We start from the raw sequence: 22,725 nt of genomic DNA, 5'->3' as shown, positions 1-22,725 counted from the left end.
TTGAACCAGAGTAAAAATAATGTTTTCCTTCCCTTCGTATAAATTTCTTTGAATGACCATAGCTGCTAGTTGTCATCACAGTCCAAAAACTATGCCCTAACTTGAGTCTAGAACAGGAAAAGATATCAAACAAAATATGCTAACTAAATGTAACTGCATGTAACTACAATACATTGTGATTAATAGTATAGCCTTTGTAGTAAAAAATATATGTTCAAATCTGTCTCTTAACAGCTATGCAATCCTGGACAAGATATACTCAATTTCACCTCAGTTTCTTCTTCTGGAATACAGTGCTTTACTCGTTTGTTAATGAAATTAATTCTAAGTACCTACTCATCAAGCTACTTTAAAGAACTTTAAAGAATGAGACACTCTAAGGAAAAAGCTAAGCTAGGTGCCTAACACAGCAAATGCCAGACAAACTCCTCAAAAGAGATAGTACCCAGTGGCCCCAAGAGATAGCTCAAAGGTTTAGATGCAGGGGTCCTTAAACTTTCAAACAGGGGGGCAGTTCACTGTCCCTCAGACCATTGGAGGTCCAGACTAAAATTTAAAAAACTATGAACAAATTCCTATGCTCACTGCACATACCTTATTTTGAAGAAAAACAAAACAGGAACAGATACAATATTAAAAACAAAGAACAAGTAAAGTTAAATCAACAAACTTAGCAGTATTTCAATGGGAACTATGGGCCTGATTTTGGCGGACCCCTGCCCGTGATTGAGAGGAGTCGAAAGACAGAAAAGGGGAGTCCGAGAGTGCGTTGAACATCTCACAAACGCACATTGGGCCTGGGACAAGTTGGCTGCTAAGCGGGGCAGGAAGCAAAGGCAAATACATTCGGCAGGCCTGATAAATGTTCTCAGAGGGCCCATGGGCCATAACTTGAGGATCTCTGGCTAGAGCCATGCTTTTCAATCAGGAGGTCTCAATCTGACCTTGACACCACATATGGTTTCCTTAAGTGCCATGAGAGTGATCCCTGCGAACAAACTGGAAATAGTCTCTGAGTGTTACCTGAGTATGGTTAAAAAAAAAAAGTAGTTCTCTGTTAGGATAAATTTTCAAAAAAAAGATTCTTTGCCAAAATACATGTTCTGAAATGGAATCAAAGTGTTCCATTTTAGTGATTCAAGATATATTCCCAAATATACTATATGTGTGAAATAGATTCAAAGTAAATACTATTCATAGTGTTTACCATAGGCAATAAAATGAACAACTTTCACATATTTAAAATAAATACCAAACATTCAAATGGAAGAACAGCAACTCTTAGCTTATAACAGATGAAAATCAGTAACTTGACTTGGTCAGAATTATTTTCTATCTCAGTATATATTAAAAAGTTGAGGGGTGGGGAAAATATAAAAAAGTTGTCAAAGCTGTACTACTTTCTGCTCAGAAGATAGCAAAAAGATATGCTTAAATTATATATACAAAGATTATCTCGACTTCTGGTATTGTCATGTTCTTTATTTAAATTGTGTGGTCAAATATTGCTAATGCTAGCTAAATTCTCTGAGACTTGTTATTGGAAACAGAAGTAAAAGGAGATCAAGACCAAAGCAAACTAGTGTGGCAAGACTTACTGAGGCCTGGGGAGCTTTCTTGAATATACTTGAACTCAAAGATGGCTAGTTTTACAAAAAGTAACAAATGTGTGCGGTCTGTTTTGGGGCTTTTTAACAACGACATCATTAATATTTATAGCCTTATTTATGACTATACTCCATTCTCATTTAAAATATGGAGGAAAGATATATTATTTAAAGGTGAACATCTGGGCTACTTTCCTTTTGTTTTTCAACTGTGGTGGCTCATAGTAATTTCTTTTTGAACTTTAATAAGCAACTGTCATCTGTCATGTGAATTCTATCACTGTTCTACTTAAGCAACAACTCAAAAGACTGTCATTACTGCCAGTTTGAAGCTTTCAACCAATTGAGTGAAAAGTTCTAAATTCAATCACATGAAACAGTGCAGTGTTAGCAACATTCTTAAGAATTAGCATATCACACTATGGGGATGATTGTGCAGCATTCTTATGAGGCACATGCTGCTTTCACCACCAACAAAAATGTTTTGCAGAGCCGACTGGATTCCTGGTTCACTGATCTCAATGATACTCTGAATAGGGGACTTAAAGAACAGATCATGGAAAATAGGTAATACAGCTTAGTAATAAGGCAGTTTGGGTCAGTGTCAAAAGAAAAAAGACTGAATAGAAGGCACTCTGCAGTCATTTTTAATGTTTCTGAACAAATTTAATCATTTAACTTTTATATACATAGTTGCTTTGTCAAGAGGCTCCAGGGCTTCCATAGATAGCTTGCTCATAAAGAGGATACTGCCAATACTTTCTTTGATGACTCAGATTATATAAATTCCATGGCTAGAGGTAACTTTTTTTCACTAATAATTCAGAACTTTCTCATTAACTTTGGACCTCCTTCTCAGCCAAAGGTACCTCAAAGAATCCTAAAACAGTTCTTTCTCGGTGGCAAAAAACAAGACAATAGAAAAATGGAAATCTATTTTGAAAGATAGATTTCATTTCATCAAATTTATTAAAGAGCCAAACCTCAAACTCTTCCCCCCATTCTCTTATAAAACCAACTTCACTCTCATATTCCTTCTATTTCTTTGACACATGTTACATCTATACAGGAGTAAGGACCTCAAAGTTAATACATTTTTAAAAAGTTAATAAAAGTTAAAAGACTTGTCTGATGATAGAAGAGAGATTAATCAAGAAGCGTACAAAAAAATCTATATATGACACTGGCAAAATGCATAAGCATCCTGGTTTATTAAAATGTGGATCAGAGCAGCACATCTCCTTTGTATTACATGCCAGACCAGTAGTGGTTTTCCATCACTATAGGAAGTGGCTAATGCCAGTGGACAGAACTTTCATATTAGTCTGTGAAAAAGTTGCTATATGATCCACTGTATCAAGTATTAAGCAGCAATGACTTTTTTTTTTCATATGAACACCACTGTGCTAGACTCATTCAATTCAGTAGCTTCCAGTCACTTTGACACTTCCTAGTCTCAATTTGCTTCCATTTCAGACTCAGAGTAGACCTTCTTTCCCAGCACTCTCTGCTTCTATTGTGGAATAAAGAAGGTGGGGATGGAAGTAAGGCTTTATGTGCCAGACACAGCTGCTGCCAATTGGCTGTAAATCATCTGAACCTACTTTTCTCCTCTTCTGAGTTGTGTTATATTTCTAGAAAGAGAGCCAATACTTTACAATTTATAGCCTCAGGTGGCATAGTTGAAATAAATGTGTAAAAAAAGTATCCCCCTTTGATTTTACTTGAAAATAAACAGGAAATATTATCAAATAAGGGAAAAGTACTAGGAGGCGAAAAGCATCAAGCACAGAGTACAAAATAAAGAGCAAGGAAAAAAGTAAGGTGGCCAACAAGGCAAGGAGGAGACAACCAAGATGATAAGTGGTTTACTGTTTTTGATACCTTACACTATGGTTCCTATTTTTCATTCATGGACACACTTACATTGACAAAACCACCATAACTAACACTTGCATGTGACTTAATTAACATAAACTGTAACATCGGCATTCAACTTGTTAAGATAGGGACAGTACAATCACAACTGTCTTTGGAACCTGGACTAGACTATTTCTGTCAATCATTTGTCAAGAAGATTATTTACTGTTTTTCCTCTCATACAGCAAGTTTTTCAAACTCTACATGGGGAGTGTGTGGGGTGTGTGTGTATATACAACAAGTTTTTCAACTCTAAACAATACATGGTGTGTGTGTGTGTTTCTACCAAGGGCCAGAGTATGTGTGAGTGTGAGTGTGTGTGTGTGTGTGTGAGAGAGAGAGACTGTGTGTGTGTGTGTGTGTGTGTGTGTGTGTGTGTGTGTTTCTACCACGGGCCAGACAGGTCACAGGCATCTAATGAAAAGCATAGTATCTGTCAGAGGAAAAGTTTAGAACATGACTACATGATTGTGCGGTCCTTAAAGAGACAGTGAGCCTGATCTCCCCACCTCTGCTGCAGATAAATCTTATTTGAAAGAGCTCAAAACATAATTTTTATCATAATCTTATTTCGTTTCAAGACATAAATATTCTGGCTAGTATGAGGTTCAGATCTTTCCTCCTTTATTCCTCTGTTCTACTAAATGACCCATGTTACAAGTCACTTCTAAAGTGTTCCCATGTCCTTATGGTTTTGGGTCTAATATCCAGGTCTTTAATCCATTTCCACTCATTCCAGACAGAAATCAGCAATTTGAATGAGAAGATAATGTTTCTTGAACATTTACTATAGGTCACAAACTCTAAATGGTTTCCATACATTATCTCAATCAATTCATAGTCTTTGGGATTAGTCTTTTCATCCCATTTTACAAATGAAACCAAGCAACTTATTTATTTAGTCTATAGGCATGAATCAGGTAGCCAGACACAGGTTTTTAACCAGGACAACCTGATCCCAGAGCTTGAAGTCCTGCTCCATCTCTACTTCATTACCTTAAAGATAAAATAACTGGAGGAGGAGGAAGAAAAAAGAAAAGAAGAGAAAGGAGTCAAGCTTTCTATCCTGGGCTGGACCTCCTGAGAAAAGGATATGTTCTATTAAATCCAAAGTGAACTCTAAGGCTATAGGATGAAGTAGCTCAAAGAACTTCAAATAACTTGTATAGGAGTTGCAGGCTAACTGAAACTTCTCAATTTAGGAAACAATTTATCTTCAGTGTGGAAGTTTTAAGTTCAAAATGATGAGAACTGTTTGGGTCAGCACTGATATGGAAGTATACTTGATGTAAATAGAATACATTTTCTAAACTTCTCTTCCTTTTAGGGGAGACATATACAAATCCTCCTCATGAGTTTTTTACTTTTCTGATAGGATTTCAAAACAAAAAATAACCAAGTGTCTACCAACTGTTAACAGAACAAACCAAAATAAAATCTGAAACTTACCAGCATATTCTATTGAAATGGCATTTATGTAATACTATCTATATTCATTAAAAGGCTTCAACCATTCACTTAAGACCACAAAAGCAGCTTAAATCAGTCCCATTATAATACTGTGTGTTCTTTTATTCCAGTATGAGGAAGCATAGAGATTTATTTACATAGAATTTTCAGAAAGTGGATTCAAGAACAGGTGTCTCAGTCTAGATTCAGTACGGCACAATAGTTTTGTTAGGAGATGATAAGAATACATTTAAATTTTAATTGAAGAATACCAGACACCAGAGGCAAATATCATACAATTGGCTTACTGAGCTAAATAAAGGCAGCTGCCAAAAAGGGCAAACTTGCTGGCAATTACATCTGTTTAACATTATGCAAAAAAAGACAAACCCTTATTTTGAGTTATGTCTTACCCATATGTGGACTACAGCAGTCTTAGTACATCATCTACATACGCAGGGATTAAGTTACTAAACAAACCATACAAGGAAGGTATTCACTGTCTGTTTACTCTTATCTACAATCAACTTTTTTTTTTCCCCCTTTAGCCTTCCAGATTGGAGTTTAGGTTGGCCATTCTCAGCGACAATGGTTTAGGCCCTGCAGTAAAAAGCAGGGATATAAAAAGCAGTAAAAAAGTAGGGATATAACCTACAATGCTTGGAAGATCGTGTGGTCCTGAGGATTGACCTTGATCTGCCACCTTGGGTCCTAACCACTGTATGTACTATCTCCCAGATCCTCTTTAAAATAATTTAGAAGAGAGCTTGTTGTTGGGTAGTGTTTTTTTTTTTTTTAAATCATTTTCATTGTTCTCAGTAATGGTGGCCAAGAGAAAGTAGATACTTCCCAATAGTGCTTCTAGGGGACGTCCAAACCTATCTTCCTTTACTCTTTCTTCCCTTTCTTTTATTTTCACCCAATAGTACTTTAGGGTCATTCTGGCAAAGCTCAGAGGACCATGTAACGAGGGGAACTGAAACTGGGGTTCCTACATGCATTTGCTTCAGCCTTATGACCATCTCCCATGTCCCCAAATCTCTTTCCTTGAGTTGAGACATTAGAAGGTAGGATTAATGATTAGAAGGTAGGATCTAATAATGAGATTTTAAAATGATATGTAAGAAAAACTTTGCCTTTTCTTCTTAGAGAGGAAGGTCGCTATAAAAGTAATCTTTTGAGAGGGTCAGACCCAATGGTGCTTAGGGGTTCTTCCTGGCTCTGAACTCAGAAATCACCCTTGACAGGCTTGGGCGACCATATGGGTTGCCAGTATTTGAACTATCATCAATCCTGGATCGGCTGCTTGCAAGGCAGACGCCCTACTGCTGTGCTATCTCTCTGGCCCCTATAAAACTAGTCTTACTTAAAATAACTAAACAAGATACAGACACATTTTGCTAAAATAAATAAAATAGCATTGAAATGTTAGATTAAGAATAAAAAGTTTTTTTGTTTTTTTTTTGTTTGTTGTTGTTGTTGTTTTTTTGTTTTTGGGCCACACCTGGTTCTGTGCACAGAAATCGCTTCCTGGCAGGCTCGGAGGGGACCATATGGGATGCCGAGGATTGAACCCGTGTCCGTCCAGGGTCAGCTGCATGCAAGGCAAATACCCTACCACTGTGCTACTGCTCTGGCCCCAAAAGCTTATCCTTAAAATGAGTAGTAAACCAGGGATCTAATACACAGTTATAATGAATATAGACAAAATTATGAAACATGATATATAGCACCATTATGGCAATCACATTCATAAATATGTGTATCTGTGACAGGCATTGTATACCTCAAATTTAAATATTACAAGACAGATAAAAAAATTCAGTTTACTCTTGGTAACAATTAATTCCAGCAGAATATGGCAATACAAACATTTCTTTGCCTATTATTTTCTGCCCTCACCACTTACTTGTTTTTAAATAATATAAATAGAAAGAGGATTCAGAATATTTTAGTTACAAAGTCCTCTATATAACTTTCTTCAAGTGATTTCTCATTTTTCTTTAATCTTCTCAAACAAACACAATTAATTGACTCCCTCTTCACTGTTGCTTTCGTGACAGGGAACTGGTGTAACTACTTGGCTGTGGTACTTGCTGGGGTTTGCACAGCAGACTGCAATGCTTGCATACTCAGCGGTGGTTCTCATTACGGTTTGCATACTTAAAGAGCTACTGGTAATTCATTTCAACGGCATAGCAAATGTATTAATTAACAGAAGAGTTTCTCGTGTATTTGTGACCAGTTCTCTTTTCCTTTAATTACAGAGCTAATTCTACTCTTAGAGGGCTGTATATAGTTAAGGAGATTTACGGTTATTTTAGTAAAACACAATCAGTGCTTTTTGGTTAAGAGATGAAAAAAGGTAAATATACAATTTTATAAAAAATAAAAGCAAATTATTTGTACCAATATAGAACACATAAAAATTTATCCTTTATGTATATTTATATTTAGGCTAAAAAATTAAAGAGCAAATTTAATCAGACCAGAGATCTGTTGATATATGCAATTAAATACACATAAATATCATTCAAAATATTTAATAATATGTATTATTCTTATAACAAATACCCTTCACAAACTACTGAAGTTTGTGAAGGAAATTCCTCCTTGCTTTTTTTTGGTATTTTAAATATTAATTCACATACATTAATTTATCCTTTTTCTCCCTTTGATAAATATCTCTTCATTTCTGACCGTTTGATTATTTAACTGTCATATTCTAAGTATGTCAGCATAAAATACCCCAATCTCCTGTGCTTAATTTATAAAATACAAATATTTCAGAGTTACATTCACATTTATATCTTTAAAACAGTTTACAAATTTGAGAAATAACATACCAGTCCTAAGTCATTTCCTCAATTTAAATTTTTGCTAACAAGCAATTCTTTATTTCCCTTTGCCATTATTCAAAATTAATTTTTAAACCAAATAATTGCTAATAAGCCACAAATCTACATGCTGAATTCTTTGCTATAAAAAATGTATCACAAAATTTGCTACTGCTCTAAATGACATTGGTTTTCAGTTTCACCTACTTAAGAATGCACATGCAGAATGCAATGTTTATTTAAAGAAGCAATTTGCATAATTGTGGGCCCCCAAGATACTCCAAAGGGAATCACATGTGAAAATTAGGTAAATGGAGAGTCATAGCAAGAAACTAAGGAGGGGATCAATAGACATAGAAGGGCCACAGGAAGGAAATAGGTTGAAAGGAAATCACAGCTATAAAAAGGTTAAAAAAGCTGTTTTAAAACACATCAGCTGGAAAAAGTAGTTGAACTTATGTATATTCTCAGACTGTTTGGGATTCCCTTGAGAAATGCAACATAATAACATATCAGACTGATTTTTTATATTCACAGTACTATATGCTAATTGAGAAACAGATGGAATCAGGACTCTTTTCCACATGTTTCAGCAAATCAGAGGCAGAAGGAAAAATATGCCCAGCACTTCTGATACTTGAGTATTAAAATATGCCAGATATGACTGGCACGTAAACTTTTTAAAATTATATCTTATTAACCACTTTAAGTGGGAAAAACTCTACATTTAGAAAAGTTCTCATTCTACAATAAAGCAATAGGCATTAGGCAAAGATACAAAATATTACTAATATCCTAGAAATATTTTTTGTGTCCTGACCCAGAAAACGTCCAAGAAAACTACTCTTGATTTCTATCACCATAAATCAGTTTTTCCTGTTACTGAAATATTCTTTAAAATACAGTATTTTATCATTTCTGTTGGGCTTTCCTTTAAGAATGTCAATATAGTTTGACATCAAGGTCTTTAATTCATTTTGATTCTCAACACCACTTGTTGAAGAGGCTTTCCTTGCTCTACTTTGCATTTCTTGCCCCTTTATTAAATATTAACTGGTTGTATTCCTGGGGGGGTCAATCTCGGAATACTCAAATCTAATCCATTGATCTGAGGGTCTGCCTTTGTTCCAATACCATGCTGTTTTAACGACTATTGCTTTAAAGTTGGAGAAAGTGATGCCTCCCATCGTCTTTTTCTCAAGAATTGCTTTAACTAGTTGTGGGTGTTTATTATTCCAAATGAATATCAGGAGTGTTTGATCCACTTCTTTGAAAAATGTCATGGGTACCCTTAGAGGGATTGCAGCAAATGTGTACAATGCTTTGGGAAGTATTTCCATTTTAATGATGTTCATCTTCCCCATCCATGAGCAGGGTATATGTTTCTATTTTCTTGTGTCCTCTTATTTCTTGAAGCAGTGTTTTGCAGTTTTCTTTGTAAAGAAAATTTAAGTTGACTCCAAGGTACTTGATTTTGTGAACACAACTGTGAATATTTTTTTTAATGTATCTTTCTTCTCTTTTGTTATTTGTATATAAAAATGCAATGGAATTTTGTGAATTAGTTTTGTAGCCTACCACTTTACAAAACGACTGTTTCTAGAAGCTTTTTGGTAGAGTCTTTAGAATTTTCTAAATATAGTATCAGGTCATCTGCAAACAGGGAGAGCTTGATTTCTTCCTTTCCTATTTGGATGTCCCATAGAGGAAAAACACTTCATGACATTGAGACTAAAGGCATCCTCAAGGAGGAAACACTACTGTCCAAGCAAGTGGAAGCAGAGATAAACAAATGGGACTACATTAAACTGAGAAACTTCTGTACTTCAAAGAAAAGAGTAACTAAGATACAAAAACTATCCATAGAATGGGAGAAACTATTTGCCCAAAACCTATCTGATAAAGTATTAATATCTAATATATATACAGTATTAGCATAACTTACCAAGAAAATATCTAACCCCATCAAAAAATGGGGAGAAAAAAATGAACAGACATTTCCTCAAAGAAGAAATATAGGGGCTGGCGAGGTGGCGCTAGAGGTAAGGTGTCTGCCTTGCAAGCGCTAGCCAAGGAAAGATAGTGACCGTGGTTTGATCCCCCGGCATTCCGTATGGTCCCCCCAAGCCAGGGGCAATTTCTGAGCACTTAGCCAGGAGTAACCCCTGAGCATCAAACGGGTGTGGCCCGAAAAACAAAAACAAAAACAAATAAAAGAAGAAATATAGATGGCAAAAAGATATATGAAGAGATTGCTCCACATCACTAATCATCAGGGTAGAAGCAAATCAAAATAACAATAAGGTATCATTTCATACTACAGAGAACGGGACATGTCACAAAGAAAAATAACAACCTGTTCTGAATTGGATGTGGGGAGAAAGGGGGTCTCATTCACTGCTGGTGGGAATCCTGTCTAGTCTATCTAACCTTTCTGGAAAACAATATGGATATTTCTTAAAAAAAAAAAAAAGAAAAAGAAAAAGAAAAAAGAAATTGAGCTTCCTTATAATACAGCAGTACCATTCCTAGGGATATACCCTAAGAACAGGAACACAAAAACGCAATACAAAAATTACCGCTATGTTCACTGCGGCACTATTTACAATAGCCAGTGTCTGTAAGCAGCCCAAGTGGTCAAAAACAGACGAGGAGCCAAAGAAACTGTGGTATATCTACACAATGAAATACTATGCAGCCATTAGGAAAAATGAAGCCATGAAATTTGCTTATACATACATATGAACATGGAGATTATTATGCTGAATAAATGAGTCAGAGGGAGAGGGACAGACTGAATAATTTCAAACTCATTGGTGGGATATAAGGAAAATGAAAGACAATGTGGTGATGATATCCAGAGACAAAAGAGATCAGGATTAGGAGGACCAGTCTATGATAGGAAGCTTGGCACAAAGAGCAGAGAGTTCATTTGGAATAAGGAAGGGTCTACTGTGTAAGTGATAGTTGGAACTGATCACTCTGAACAAGAATTGGGCGATGAGAGGGGATAGAATGATATGCATGGCACCCCTTAATGACAATGGTAAAAACCAGTGTCAATGACTCATCATTGATGATGAGTAATGAGAGAGAGAGCAAGAGAGACTGAGAGAGAGCAAGAGAGAGAGAGAGAGAGAGAGAGAGAGAGAGAGAGAGAGAGAGAGAGAGAGAGAGAGAGAGAGAGAGAGAGAGAAAGAGAGAGAGAGAGAGATAGCAGAATACCTGCCCTAGAATCAGGTTGGGGAGGATGGATGGGAAGGAAGAGGGAATCAAGGAGGGTGAGAGGGAGACTGGGAACACTGGTGGCAGATAATGCACATAGTAAAGGTTGTTGTGCATTGGATGTCTGTAACTCAATCATGAACAACTTTGTGAAAAAGAAAAAACCTATTATAAACAACCTATTACTATGGAACAAGTAAAAAATATTTAAAAGTCACAGTAAAATGTTTCAGTCTTGTGATTATCTTTTTAACTGTATAATATTCCTTTGTATTTCCTTTATTCCCTTGCATAAAGGTTTAATGAACCTTATAATTAAAATAATGAATGCCCCCATTTATATTTACGACAAAACAAATATATAGTAATTGTTTGGGAGATATTCTTTTAAAATATATTTAAATATAAAAGATATAAAAATATAAAAGATATTCTTTTAAAAATATAAAGTTCTGGACGAGAGCGATGGTGCAGCAGTAGGGCGTTTGTTTGCCTTGCATGCAGCTAACCCAGGACTGACCTCAATTTGATTCCCCTGGCGTCCCACGTGGTTCTCCAAGCCAGGAGCGATTTCTGAGTGCATAGCCAGGAGTAACCCCTGAGTGTTACAAGGAGTGGCCCCAAAACCAAAATAAATAAATAAATGAATGAATAAAATAAAAAAAAATAAAGCTCTAAGCTGTCATATCTTTTGGGAAAAACAATTTGGAAAAGTATTTGCAATGTCTCACTTCTTGGGCATAATCTAACTGCATTAAGGTTGAAGTCTAGTTATATTAGTAGATAAAATTTTAAGTGAACTAAAAAGGAGTATTTCATTAGGACAAGATGGTGAATTCAACTCTAATTTTATTCAAGCTGCCAAAATATTTTTTATTCCTTGTTTTATTAGAAGAAAAACAGAAAAAGGACCTGAGAGATAGTGTAGTGAACAAAGCACTCTCAGGAAATGGGCTTGAGAGATAGTGCAGTGAATAGGGCACTTGTCTGGCATCTATCACTGGTTCAATACCCATCACACCCTGTGGCACTCAGGGGTTACTCCAGGCTCTGTGCTCAGAAATTGCTCCAGGCAGGCTCAGGAGACCATATGGGCCAGCTGATTGGCTGCATGCAAGGCAAATGCCCCAGCGCTGTGCTATCTCTCGGGCCCTGTAAACTGTTTTTTTGACTCCCTACTTAAGGTAAGAAAATGCTTAAGAAGGAAAATATATTTTAAATTACAAATATAAAAATATATATACTATATATACACACTATCACCTCATATAAATAAGCTTTCTTACACACAAGATATCATAAATTCAAGTCAAAGAGATAGTCCAATGGAATCAGAGCACATGCCGAAGGAGGACCACATTCAATTCCTCTACTGTATGGTCCCCTGAAAACTGAGATCCAATACCTGAGCACTGAATCATGAGTAGACCATAAGCACTGTCCACTCAAACACAAGATAAATGTGAAGCAATTGCATTTTCTGGTAGGTAAATAAGATATTTTTCAGATAAAGAAGATGGATAATAGCAAAAAATAAAACATAAAACAAAACTAGCCTATTGATATAGGCTAGGCTTCATACCTTCATAATATGGAGAGCATTTTGGTGGAAAACGTTAAGAAACACATTTTATATTTGAAAAAAATATTTTTTTTTTTTGCTTTTTGGGCCACACCCGGAGACGCTCAGGTGTTACTCCTGGCTATGTGCTCAGAAATCGCTCCAGGCTTGGGGGACCATACGAGACACAGGGGATCGAACAGTGGTCTGTCCTAGGTTAGCGTGGGCAAGGCAAAACGCCCTACCGCTTGCGCCACTGCTCCGGCCCCATATATGAATTTTTTAAATAGTTTTTTATCTTACAGAATCTCTGCATGGCAGCAGGACTTATCTTCTGGGTTACTTACACAAATTTAACCTCATTCAGAGAGCACAATAGATGCAATAAAAGAAACAAGTAAAACATACCTTCCATGCATTCCTATCCAAATCTCAAACTGTTACCATTACCCTGCCTGCTGTGTGATTTTTTTTATGTGTATACTTTCTTTATAGTACTTTGCTATGAATGAATCATTATAGCAATATATTCTGCCCTTTTTGGACAAGATAGATTCTGGCAGAATGAGTTCAGAGATAAAAAGAGATGGTTTAGAAAGTAGCAATACATAATTATCATCAAGATACTGTGAAATGGGAAAAATTTCATTGGAAAAGTTTTGAAAAACCCTTTTAATTCTATTTAGAACCTATCCAAGATTGTAAGAGCTAAATGTATATAATCCAGCTGCTCTTATTTACTTTGGGATATTTTATCAACGTAGTCTATATACCTGTCTCAGAAATTAAATGTTTTTGTAATTACTAATAATAAATAACTCTTATTACAAAACATGTTTCTTAAAGATCTGGTTAAATTGAACTATTACAAATCAAATGCTGTTTTAAACATTCTAACAGAGTAATGTTAAGGATCTTTTTTTTATGTTAAGGATTTCTAAGGCAAATCTTTTCATAAAATAAAAACTTTTTTCTAATACAAAATCTCTGAGTTATCACTTTTTTCCTCCCTTTCTTATCTTCTTTTTTTCCCTCCTCCTTTTCTATCCCCTTTTCTTCTTCTATTAATCTTTCCTCCTTCCCTTATTTACTTTTCTTTCCAGTTCCTCTTTTCTTACCTTTTTCTTGTATGTTAGTACTTTTCTGTTCCTCTCAGGCATACTTATATAAATCTTTGAAGTTTAGTCATATGTTTGTTTTTCGCTTAAATATTAAAAAATATTAAAGAAATCCTTCAGTAGCAATTCTTAATAAATTTGCTTATAACTTAATAGAATGAGTCTACAAGTATAATAATTATTGTAATGCTAAAGAAAGTTGAAAAGAGGGGCCGGGCGGTGGCGCTAAAGGTAAAGTGCCTGCCTTGCCTGCGCTAGCCTTGGACGGACCGCGGTTCGATCCCCCGGTGTCCCATATGGTCCCCCAAGCCAGGAGCAACTTCTGAGTGCATAGCCAGGAGTAACCCCTGAGCGTTACCGGGTGTGGCCCAAAAAAACAAAAAAAAACAAAAAAAAAAAAGAAAGTTGAAAAGCCATCTAGCCTTTTTGGTTAATTTTATATGTCAGAACTCTAGATATGAACTAAATCTATAATTTTCTATCTTTTTTCTTCAAATTTATATAAATTCAGGCTAACTCTTTGGAAGTGGAAATAATAGCCCACAATATTTAGTGGAATTGTATCCATTTTCTTCAATGGAGATTGGTAGTAAAAGTTCCACTGCTCTTGCTCAAGCCTCCTCTTAGACTACCCACCCAATTCTAAATTTAAACATGCTATTTTCCCTTTTTTGGATATAAGATTAGCATCTAAATTAGTTATGGTAATTCTGAAAGTATTTTAAAAATTATCTCTAATTTAATCAAAGGTATACAATAGGCACAATATCATTTATTAACAGAAATATATAATTGTATATAATATCTATAGTAATAAAGGAAAGATCTATTTAATTAAAATGATAATTTTGTGCTACTCTGATAAATGACTAATCAGGCAAGTGACCAAGAAGAATACAGAAATTGATTACTAGTACTAGAAATTAAAGGGAAGATTTAGAAAAAAGTTACAGGATAGGGAAGGAAGACAACTATGATATTAAAGTACCTTGATATTAAGAAAATCATTACTATTAGGTAAGGAATCAGTTTACGTGAGAGGACTTCAGTCTGCCAAGAAGGTAGAAACTAATGAACCAGAAATATACCACTAATAAATTGTAATAGGATATTTATCACAGTGTACAAAATAGTTTATCTAGTAGGTTTCATATTTCACATAAAGGAGGCATGATTTATGAATGGATTGTAATATTAAGAAATTCTGAATGTTTCAAAATAAAGCCATTTTTAGTTTTCATAACCTATAGCTGTCACTTCAAAATGTACTGGCTTAAAAATTAAATGAAGGGGTCTAGAAGGAACTCAAAAGGTCTTGAGTACATACTGTGCAATGTAGGGGGTGAATTCTATCCCTCGTACTCATGGCCCCCCACGTACCAGCAGGCATGAACCCCCCAACCAAATAAAATAGAATCAAATACTTTATACTACAAAATAACTAGTTGTATAATATGTATAATACGTAGGACCAAACTATATTCTAACTTTGATAATTCTAATAAGGCAATTTTTTTGGTTTTTGGGTCACACCCGGCAGCACTCAGGGGTTACTCCTGGCTCTATGCTCAGAAATTGCTCCTGGCAGGTTCGGGGACCATATGGGATGCCGGGATTTGAACCACCCTCCTTCTGCATGCAAGGCAAATGCCCTACCACCATGCTATCTCTCTGGCCCTCCAATTTTTCCATTTTCTATTTATTAACTACCACCCAAACATTGCCTTCTTCTTAAAAGAATGACTACTAAGAACATAAGCTTTTCACAACCAAAGAAGCTTGAAACTAACCTAAATATTTTCACAATCTGAAAATCAGTTTCAGTGATCCAAAAAAACCCACCTTTCCTCTACCTTTTAACCTTGATACCAAATTAGTAAGTCATAACTATAGACTGGTCAGTGGAAGATGTAACTTTAAAACTAAAACTCAGGGGCCGGAGAGATAGCATAGCAGAAGGGCGTTTGCCTTGCATGTAGCCAACCCAGGACGAATGACGGTTCAAATCCTGATATCCCTATGTCCCCCATGCCTTCTGGGAGTGATTTCTAAGTGCAGAGCCAGAAGTAACCCCTGAGCACCACTGGGTGTGACCCACCAAAACAAAACAAAAATAAAAAAGTAAAACTAAAGCTTAGCTAAGTTCTAAATTGAGAAGTTTAACTCATAGATTGAAGAAAAATATGTTAATATATAGAGAGTAGGGTTCCTTAATCATCCTAAGAAAGATCAAACTCACATCACGGGATAATACTTTTATTCCATAAAAGACAACATCTATATAAATTATCCAATTATTCACTTTTCTGACATTTGTGTGAAATTTATCTCATAGTTTCATTGTTAGGCAACAAAGAAAACAAGGAACTAAAGTTCATCATATCGTCAGTGACATAGTTCCCTATTCCACATCTAGTATTCCAACATAAAAAAAGGTTTTCAGCACCATGAGAAATTACATTAACTGAACACCCTGCTTTCTGAAAAATGTTTGATTTCATTTCTAAGTGCGGAGAAGTATATTGGGTTTCTGAAGTCATTTCACTTGATCATTTAGTTGACTTCAGCAGCATTGTAGGAGCTCATATTTTCTCAATGAATAAAGCTATTAATAATACCTAACAAAATCAGACCTTATACATCACGTACTATGCTAAGTGTATTGCATATATTATTTCATTTAATTTTATCAACAACTAGAGCTAAATAACTATGCCTTTTTTTTTTTTTTTTTTGGTTTCTGGGCCACACCCGTTTGACGCTCAGGGGTTACTCCTGGCTATGTGCTCAGAAATCGCCCCTGGCTTGGGGGGACCATATGGGACGCCGGGGTATCGAACCGCTGTCCATCCTACGCTAACACTTGCAAGGCAGACACCTTACCTCCAGCGCCACCTACCCGGCCCCTATGCCTTTTTTTTTTAACTGATGAAGAAACCTAAGGCTCCTAGGTTAAGTAATTTGCCCAATATTACAAATGATAAAGTTAGGATTTTAATAAAAGTCACCCAATTTTACACCCTGTTTAAAGATCATCTTTGTATTTTTGTTGCTGTTTGGGTTTTTCTATGTACTGACTGTGTTCAGTGTTTATTCCTGGCTTATGCTATGAAACTGCTCCTGGGAGTGCACATGGGGACGTTTGCAGTATCAAGGACTGAATCTGAGTGAGTTACATGCAAAACAAGCACCTTAGGCACTATACTAACTCTCCAGGTAGAAAGATCATGGGAAAGAACAGACTAGTAGTAAAAGGCCTTTATTTATATTCTAATCTTTGTAATGCCAAATCTTCAAAAGAAGGGGAATTTTGGCTTGAAGATGTGGCTCAGTGACAGAGCACTGTCTTGCATTTGTGAAGCCCTGGATTCCACTCCCAGGACTGCATGGTCCCTGAACACTGAATTGGGAGTATTCACAAGTATTGCTAGGGAGGAGGGTGTACCAAAACCAAAGGATGACCTTTATAACTTTTTTTAATGCGAGGGGTATTGGGCCACACCCCACACTCTGGGGTTATTCCTGTCTCCAAGCTCAGAAATCACTTCTGATAGCGTTAAGGGAACCATATTGGGATGTCAGGGTTTAAACCTGGGTCAGCAGAGTCCAAGGCAAATGCCCTACTCACTGTGTAATGGCTCCTGCCCCTAAAGGAGTCACTAAGGGTGTGGGATACTTTCAAGTTATACTTAGCTAAAAGGATTAGTGATAGTGAAAGCTGAGTGTAAAGTGATAGTGAAACTTCCAAAAGTTGGAAGTTTATTGAGAAAAATTCTTAGTTGCCTAGAGTGGGCACAACTGTTACCACCCAAATAGATACTCCTATCAACTCCTGGCCAAATATGAAGAAAGTAAATACACATGAAAGCTTGTCTTAGAGCAGGGGGGGGGTCCTCAAACTTTTTATTTTCTTTTTTATTGAACTTTACTTATTTATTAATTGATTGGATGCTGAGCCACACCCAGCAGTGCTCAGGAGTTACTCCTGGCTCTACACTCAGAAATTGCCCCTGGCAGGTTGGGAACCATATGTGTGCCGGGAATCGAACTGGGTTCCTTCCCTCCCAGGTTGGCTGAATGCAAGGCAAACACCCCCACCTCTGTGCTATCTCGACGGCTCACCTCAAACTTTTCAACAGGGGACCAGTTCATTATCCCTCAGACCACTGGAGGGCCAGACTAAACTTTAAAAAAGCACACACGATGAACAAATTCCTGTGCACGCTACACAAATCTTATTTTGGAGTAAAAACAACAACAACAACAACAACAAAACCAAAATAGGAAGAAATACGATATTTAAAATGAAGAACAGGGAAAGTTAAATCAAGGAACTTAATAGTATTTTAATGGGAACTATGGATCTGTTTTTGGCAGGCCATAGTTTGAGGACCCTTACCAGAGACTGAGAGGAGGAGTCGAGAGGCAGAGAAGGAGGGGAGTCGGGAGAGTGAGGTGCACGTCCTACACATGCGCACTGTGGGCCTGGAATGAGCTGACTGCTAAGTAGGACACACAGCTGTGGCAAAACATCCAGCAGGCCAGATAAATATCCTTGATGGGCCACCTGTGACCCATGGATGGTAGTTTTTGAGGACCCCTGTATGAGAGTATTCAAGCTGAGAGAGGCAGGAGAAAGGAAGATTTGTAGAGGAGCACTGATAAGTCTGTTTAGCCAGGGAAGTTGGGGCATAGGTCAGCTTTGACTTAAACAAATAGAGAAAAGTGTTATAGGAAATAAAGGTGCTTCTTCTAGCACCCACATAAGGAATCGATTTCATTGTCCTGCTGGATACAACCTTTATTCTGTCTGACCAAGAAATTTAAATAGGGCCTCAGGGAAGTTCTGGAGTCAGATATAGTCCTACATATGAAGACACTTGAACAGACAGACAATAGGATTCCATTTCTGTTTGCAGAAACCTCACCCGGCCAGTTTGTTCAATGCACACTCAAATCTGGGTCCCTACATGATGAGCTGTAAGGGCTCCATCCAGCTGTCCTAAAGAAGTAGAGAAGATGATTCATAGTCTACATAGTCCCAAACATCTAATATGCCTGACCTCAGAATCCCAACAATCTTGAAGCCATCCTACAGCCTCATTTGGAAAAAAAAAAAAACAGACCCAACAATACTATCCAGCTTTTTTATTCAACACATCCAACCAGAAAGCAAAACAGCTGCCTCTGCCCAAATTAAATAATAATTGTAGACCCTACATTGCTTTAACAAGAATATTCCCAGCTCACACACACCCAGAAATGCAAACTGAGTTGACCGATGAAGAACTATTTCTGCCAAAACAAACCCTGTAAAATCAGATAAAGGATTCCATGATTACCAAAATGTGCAGAAACTAATGTGATGCATCAACAATCACAAACAACAACAACAACAAAAGGTAAATAGCAACAAAAACTAGCAAAAAAAAATAGCAACAAGAGGTCACAATATACCTGTCCTCAAAGAAAGGAAGATCTATGACCCATAAGATAAATAATTCAGACTATGTTTAACATGTGGTGCCAGAGGTTGAACCAGAGTCTTGCACATATGCAAGGCAAATTTATACTCATGATTACATCTCCAGCTCTAATTATTGCAAACTATAGTATTCCTTAACAACAGTACAAAGTTTAAAGCAGTGGTTTCCAACTACTGTTTTGTGGACTGATGACTATCCACAGATAAGTACTATTACCAAATGTGTGACTCCTGGACAAGTAAAGGCTGATTATTTAAGCACTACACACAAATGGGTGAGCACAACAGCCTACCTTATGTGTACTTGTGACACCCCACCCTCCATTGCAACAACAACAAACAACAAAAGAAATGTGGGTCGGAGCGATAATACTGCAATAGGACATTTGCCTTGCCCGCAGCCAGCCTGGGTTCAATTCCCGGCATCCCATATGGTCTCCAGAGCCTGCCAGGGTGATTTCTGAATGCAGAGCCAGGAGTGACCTCTGCGCGCCACTGGGTGTGGCCCTAAAAACAAAAAATGGTAAAATAGAAGGAAAATGGCATTTTAAAAATTATGTTCTAGGGAGAAAGCACAAAGACATGGAGCTCTGACATTTAGAACTCTAAGTGCTAATAGATGTGGTGTCCCTCTAAACAAAAAAAAAAATCAAGTTATCAGTCTATATTCTTTATCATAAATATAATTATAAATTTCTGCCAAGTAGATCAGAAAATAATTTTATTTTCTCTGGCCTTGGGCTTAAAAGGTTGAAAACTCAGTAGTTTAGTAAATAAACAAACAAAATAAAAAAAAAACAGAAATTAAACAAAATTAGGATATAAAAGTATACAGCCAGAAGAACCTGGACACTTTGTTAGAGATGCGATTTTTGAAGTCCCATTTATGATATACTGATTCAGAAAATAGTTTTAATAAAGCTTCCATGTGAATCTTAAACAAGCTGAAGTTCAAAAACTACCTGCCTACCTTATACAACTAATATAAAAATGAATTACACCATAGTACACTTCTTACCTGACCAGTGTCCAGCAGAGCTGCCTGATCTGTCTGTGCAGGTCTCACTTACAGGTCTAAACACGGTTTCCCATCCACCAGTAGCATAGCGCCAATTCTGAGATTCCAAGATGAGTGTCCGCTGGGTGCCATAGGCAATCATGAAGCAGTAGACCACATGATGAAGTTGACAGCCATAGCCACAGCCTTTGTTGATATTACACACTAGCTTTTTCGCTTTGCTGCAGTCCTTAGGATTCTGTCACAGAGGAAGAGAAAGAGGTAAAGATAAGCACAAAAGAGAAATTATATTTTAACAAGTATCAGATTTCAAAAAATCTACTGGAATTTTTAAAGAATTATTTTATACTCAAATGTGCCATGTAGGCTCCAGGGGGTGTGGTGGGGGGAGCTTCTAAGAAAAAGAGCATCCACCATCAAGAATTCTAAGAAAAGTTGAGCCCTTATGAATTTGAGGAAATCTATAAAAAGTAATCAAGATTTGGTCAATATAGTTCTCCAGATAGCAAACTTAGTGATTCTTTGAGTTCTGAAAAAAAGAAGCAATCTGTAGGCAATATGCATTCCCATTTTAATTGTTATACTTCTCAATGGTTGGAGTGCAACATGTATATTGGCATGCAGTACTAGAAGACTAGAAGAAGATTTTCTGCATAATATTATCCAGGATTCTCACAATAAAAATGTTCTTAACCTGATTTAAGTTTTATCATTGATGCAATTTTTTCAAGAGATAAAAGAGGAAAGGATTATAAATAAAATTATACTTTAAGAACATTCGAAAAAGGGGGGGGGGGAAAAAAGAACATTCACATTTATCAGACTTTTCATGCTTTGTGCACTGAAATACCTCTAAAATTCACATGGATTAAAAAATACCCATATATTTTCAGTAAATTTTTCTCTTAAATAGTTTTCCATATTATATCTTACGTTAGTTTATACATAATTAAACAAATAAGAGCAAAGTAAAAGAATAATTGAAATGATTGATCTTTAGTTTTGAAACTATGGGTTGTTGTTGTTGTTGTTGTTGTTGTTGTTGTTGTTTAACTTAGAAGAAGACATCTGTATTAAGAAAAGAATCTCTGGGGTGGAGAGGTAGTACAGAAGAAAATGCACCTGCCTTGTAAGCAGGCCACTGCCAATTCGATTCCTGGTACAACATAAAGCACTGCCAGGAATTACTCCTGAACAGAGAGCCAGGAATAAGCCAAGAGTACCATGGGATGGAGCCCACAATCCCCCCCCCCCCCCGCCCCACATACCTCATTTTAAGAGAGATTAATTAGAAACCAAAACTTTAAATATTAGAATTGAGGCCTAAAACAGGGTAATTTTTAAAATAAGACTCAATTCAAAAGAATGCCTCAAATAAAGCTGAATAAAAAGTAAAATCTTTTGATTATTTCATAGAAAAAATGAAAAAAAAAAGGAAAAAGTCATGTTTGGCTCTAGAATGAGAAAGGTTCATATATATAAGGTAATCAATGAAAGACTAATGCAATGAGCAATCGGAAAATCAATACATTTAGTGTATGAAATAATAACAAAACATTTTTTATTCTCTCTGATTGCTCTAATGACAAAAGTGTTGAAGCCTTGCACTGTTATTGTGCTTTTGTCAGTATATTTATTAAAATCTGTAAGCAGAAGTCATATACTGTGATGTTCCTTTACTTAGTGCATACTTGTTGGGGCTAGAGTGGTAGCGCAAGTGGTAAGGCATCTGCCTTGCCTGCACTAGCCTAGGACAGATCTCAGTATGATCCCCCAGCATCCCATATGGTCCTCCAAGCCAGGAGCGATTTCTGAGTGCTTAGCCAGGAATAACCCTGGTCACCGGGTTAAAAAAAAAAAAAAGAACTTCTTGATCTACTATTTTCTTAATATATAGTGTCCATCCCCATCTCTAGTTACTTACTTTCAAACAAATGCTATTTTGTGTGAAAAATGGACTGTCCCAACTTTTCTTTTGAGCCTGCCATTAGCTTGTATAATAGTTTTCTGTCCTTTCATTCTGAGCATTAATTTATCCTGTGATAAAAACACCTGTGGGTGTTTTACACTGTAAGCCACAAATTGATGAATATTGTTTTCTAATCCATCCATTTACTCTATGCCTTCCTTTTTTTGGGGGGGGTGGGGGGTTCGGGCCACACCTGGTGACACTCAGGGTTACTCCTGGCTATGAGCTCAGAAGTCGATCCTGGCTTGAGGGATGATCATATGGGACGCCGGTGATCGAACCGTGGTCCGTCCTAGGCTAGCACTTGCAAGGCAGGCACCTTACCTCTAGCGCCACCATGCCGGCCCCTACTCTATGCCTTTTGATTGGAGAGTTTAGTCCATTGATATTTAAGCAAACTATTAATATAAAAGAGTTTTCTATGGTGATTTTGGTTATTTTTTCCACTTATATGCTACTTTTTCTTTTTGTTTGGGGGCCACACCAAGCAGTGCTCAGGATTTACTCCTGTCTCTGCCCTAGGAATTACTTCTAAC

At 36.7% G+C, this 22,725-nt stretch overlaps 1 protein-coding gene across 2 annotated transcripts in view; it reads right to left on the bottom strand.

Moving 5' to 3' along the window:
• The window catches only part of FUT8 (fucosyltransferase 8), a 186,938-nt gene that overhangs the window by 42,278 nt on the left and 121,935 nt on the right, over positions 1–22,725 (bottom strand). For both annotated transcript variants that reach the window (XM_049770382.1, XM_049770383.1), the window contains one exon: positions 20,221–20,458. In XM_049770382.1, the coding sequence (XP_049626339.1) occupies positions 20,221–20,458 (238 nt within the window). The remainder of the gene's footprint in view (positions 1–20,220; positions 20,459–22,725) is intronic.

Source organism: Suncus etruscus, chromosome 3 (assembly GCF_024139225.1).
Source record: "Suncus etruscus isolate mSunEtr1 chromosome 3, mSunEtr1.pri.cur, whole genome shotgun sequence".
Lineage (NCBI taxonomy): Eukaryota > Metazoa > Chordata > Mammalia > Eulipotyphla > Soricidae > Suncus > Suncus etruscus.
The sequence above is the reverse complement of the archived record's forward strand: the minus strand, read 5'-3'. Positions and strand labels throughout refer to the sequence as shown.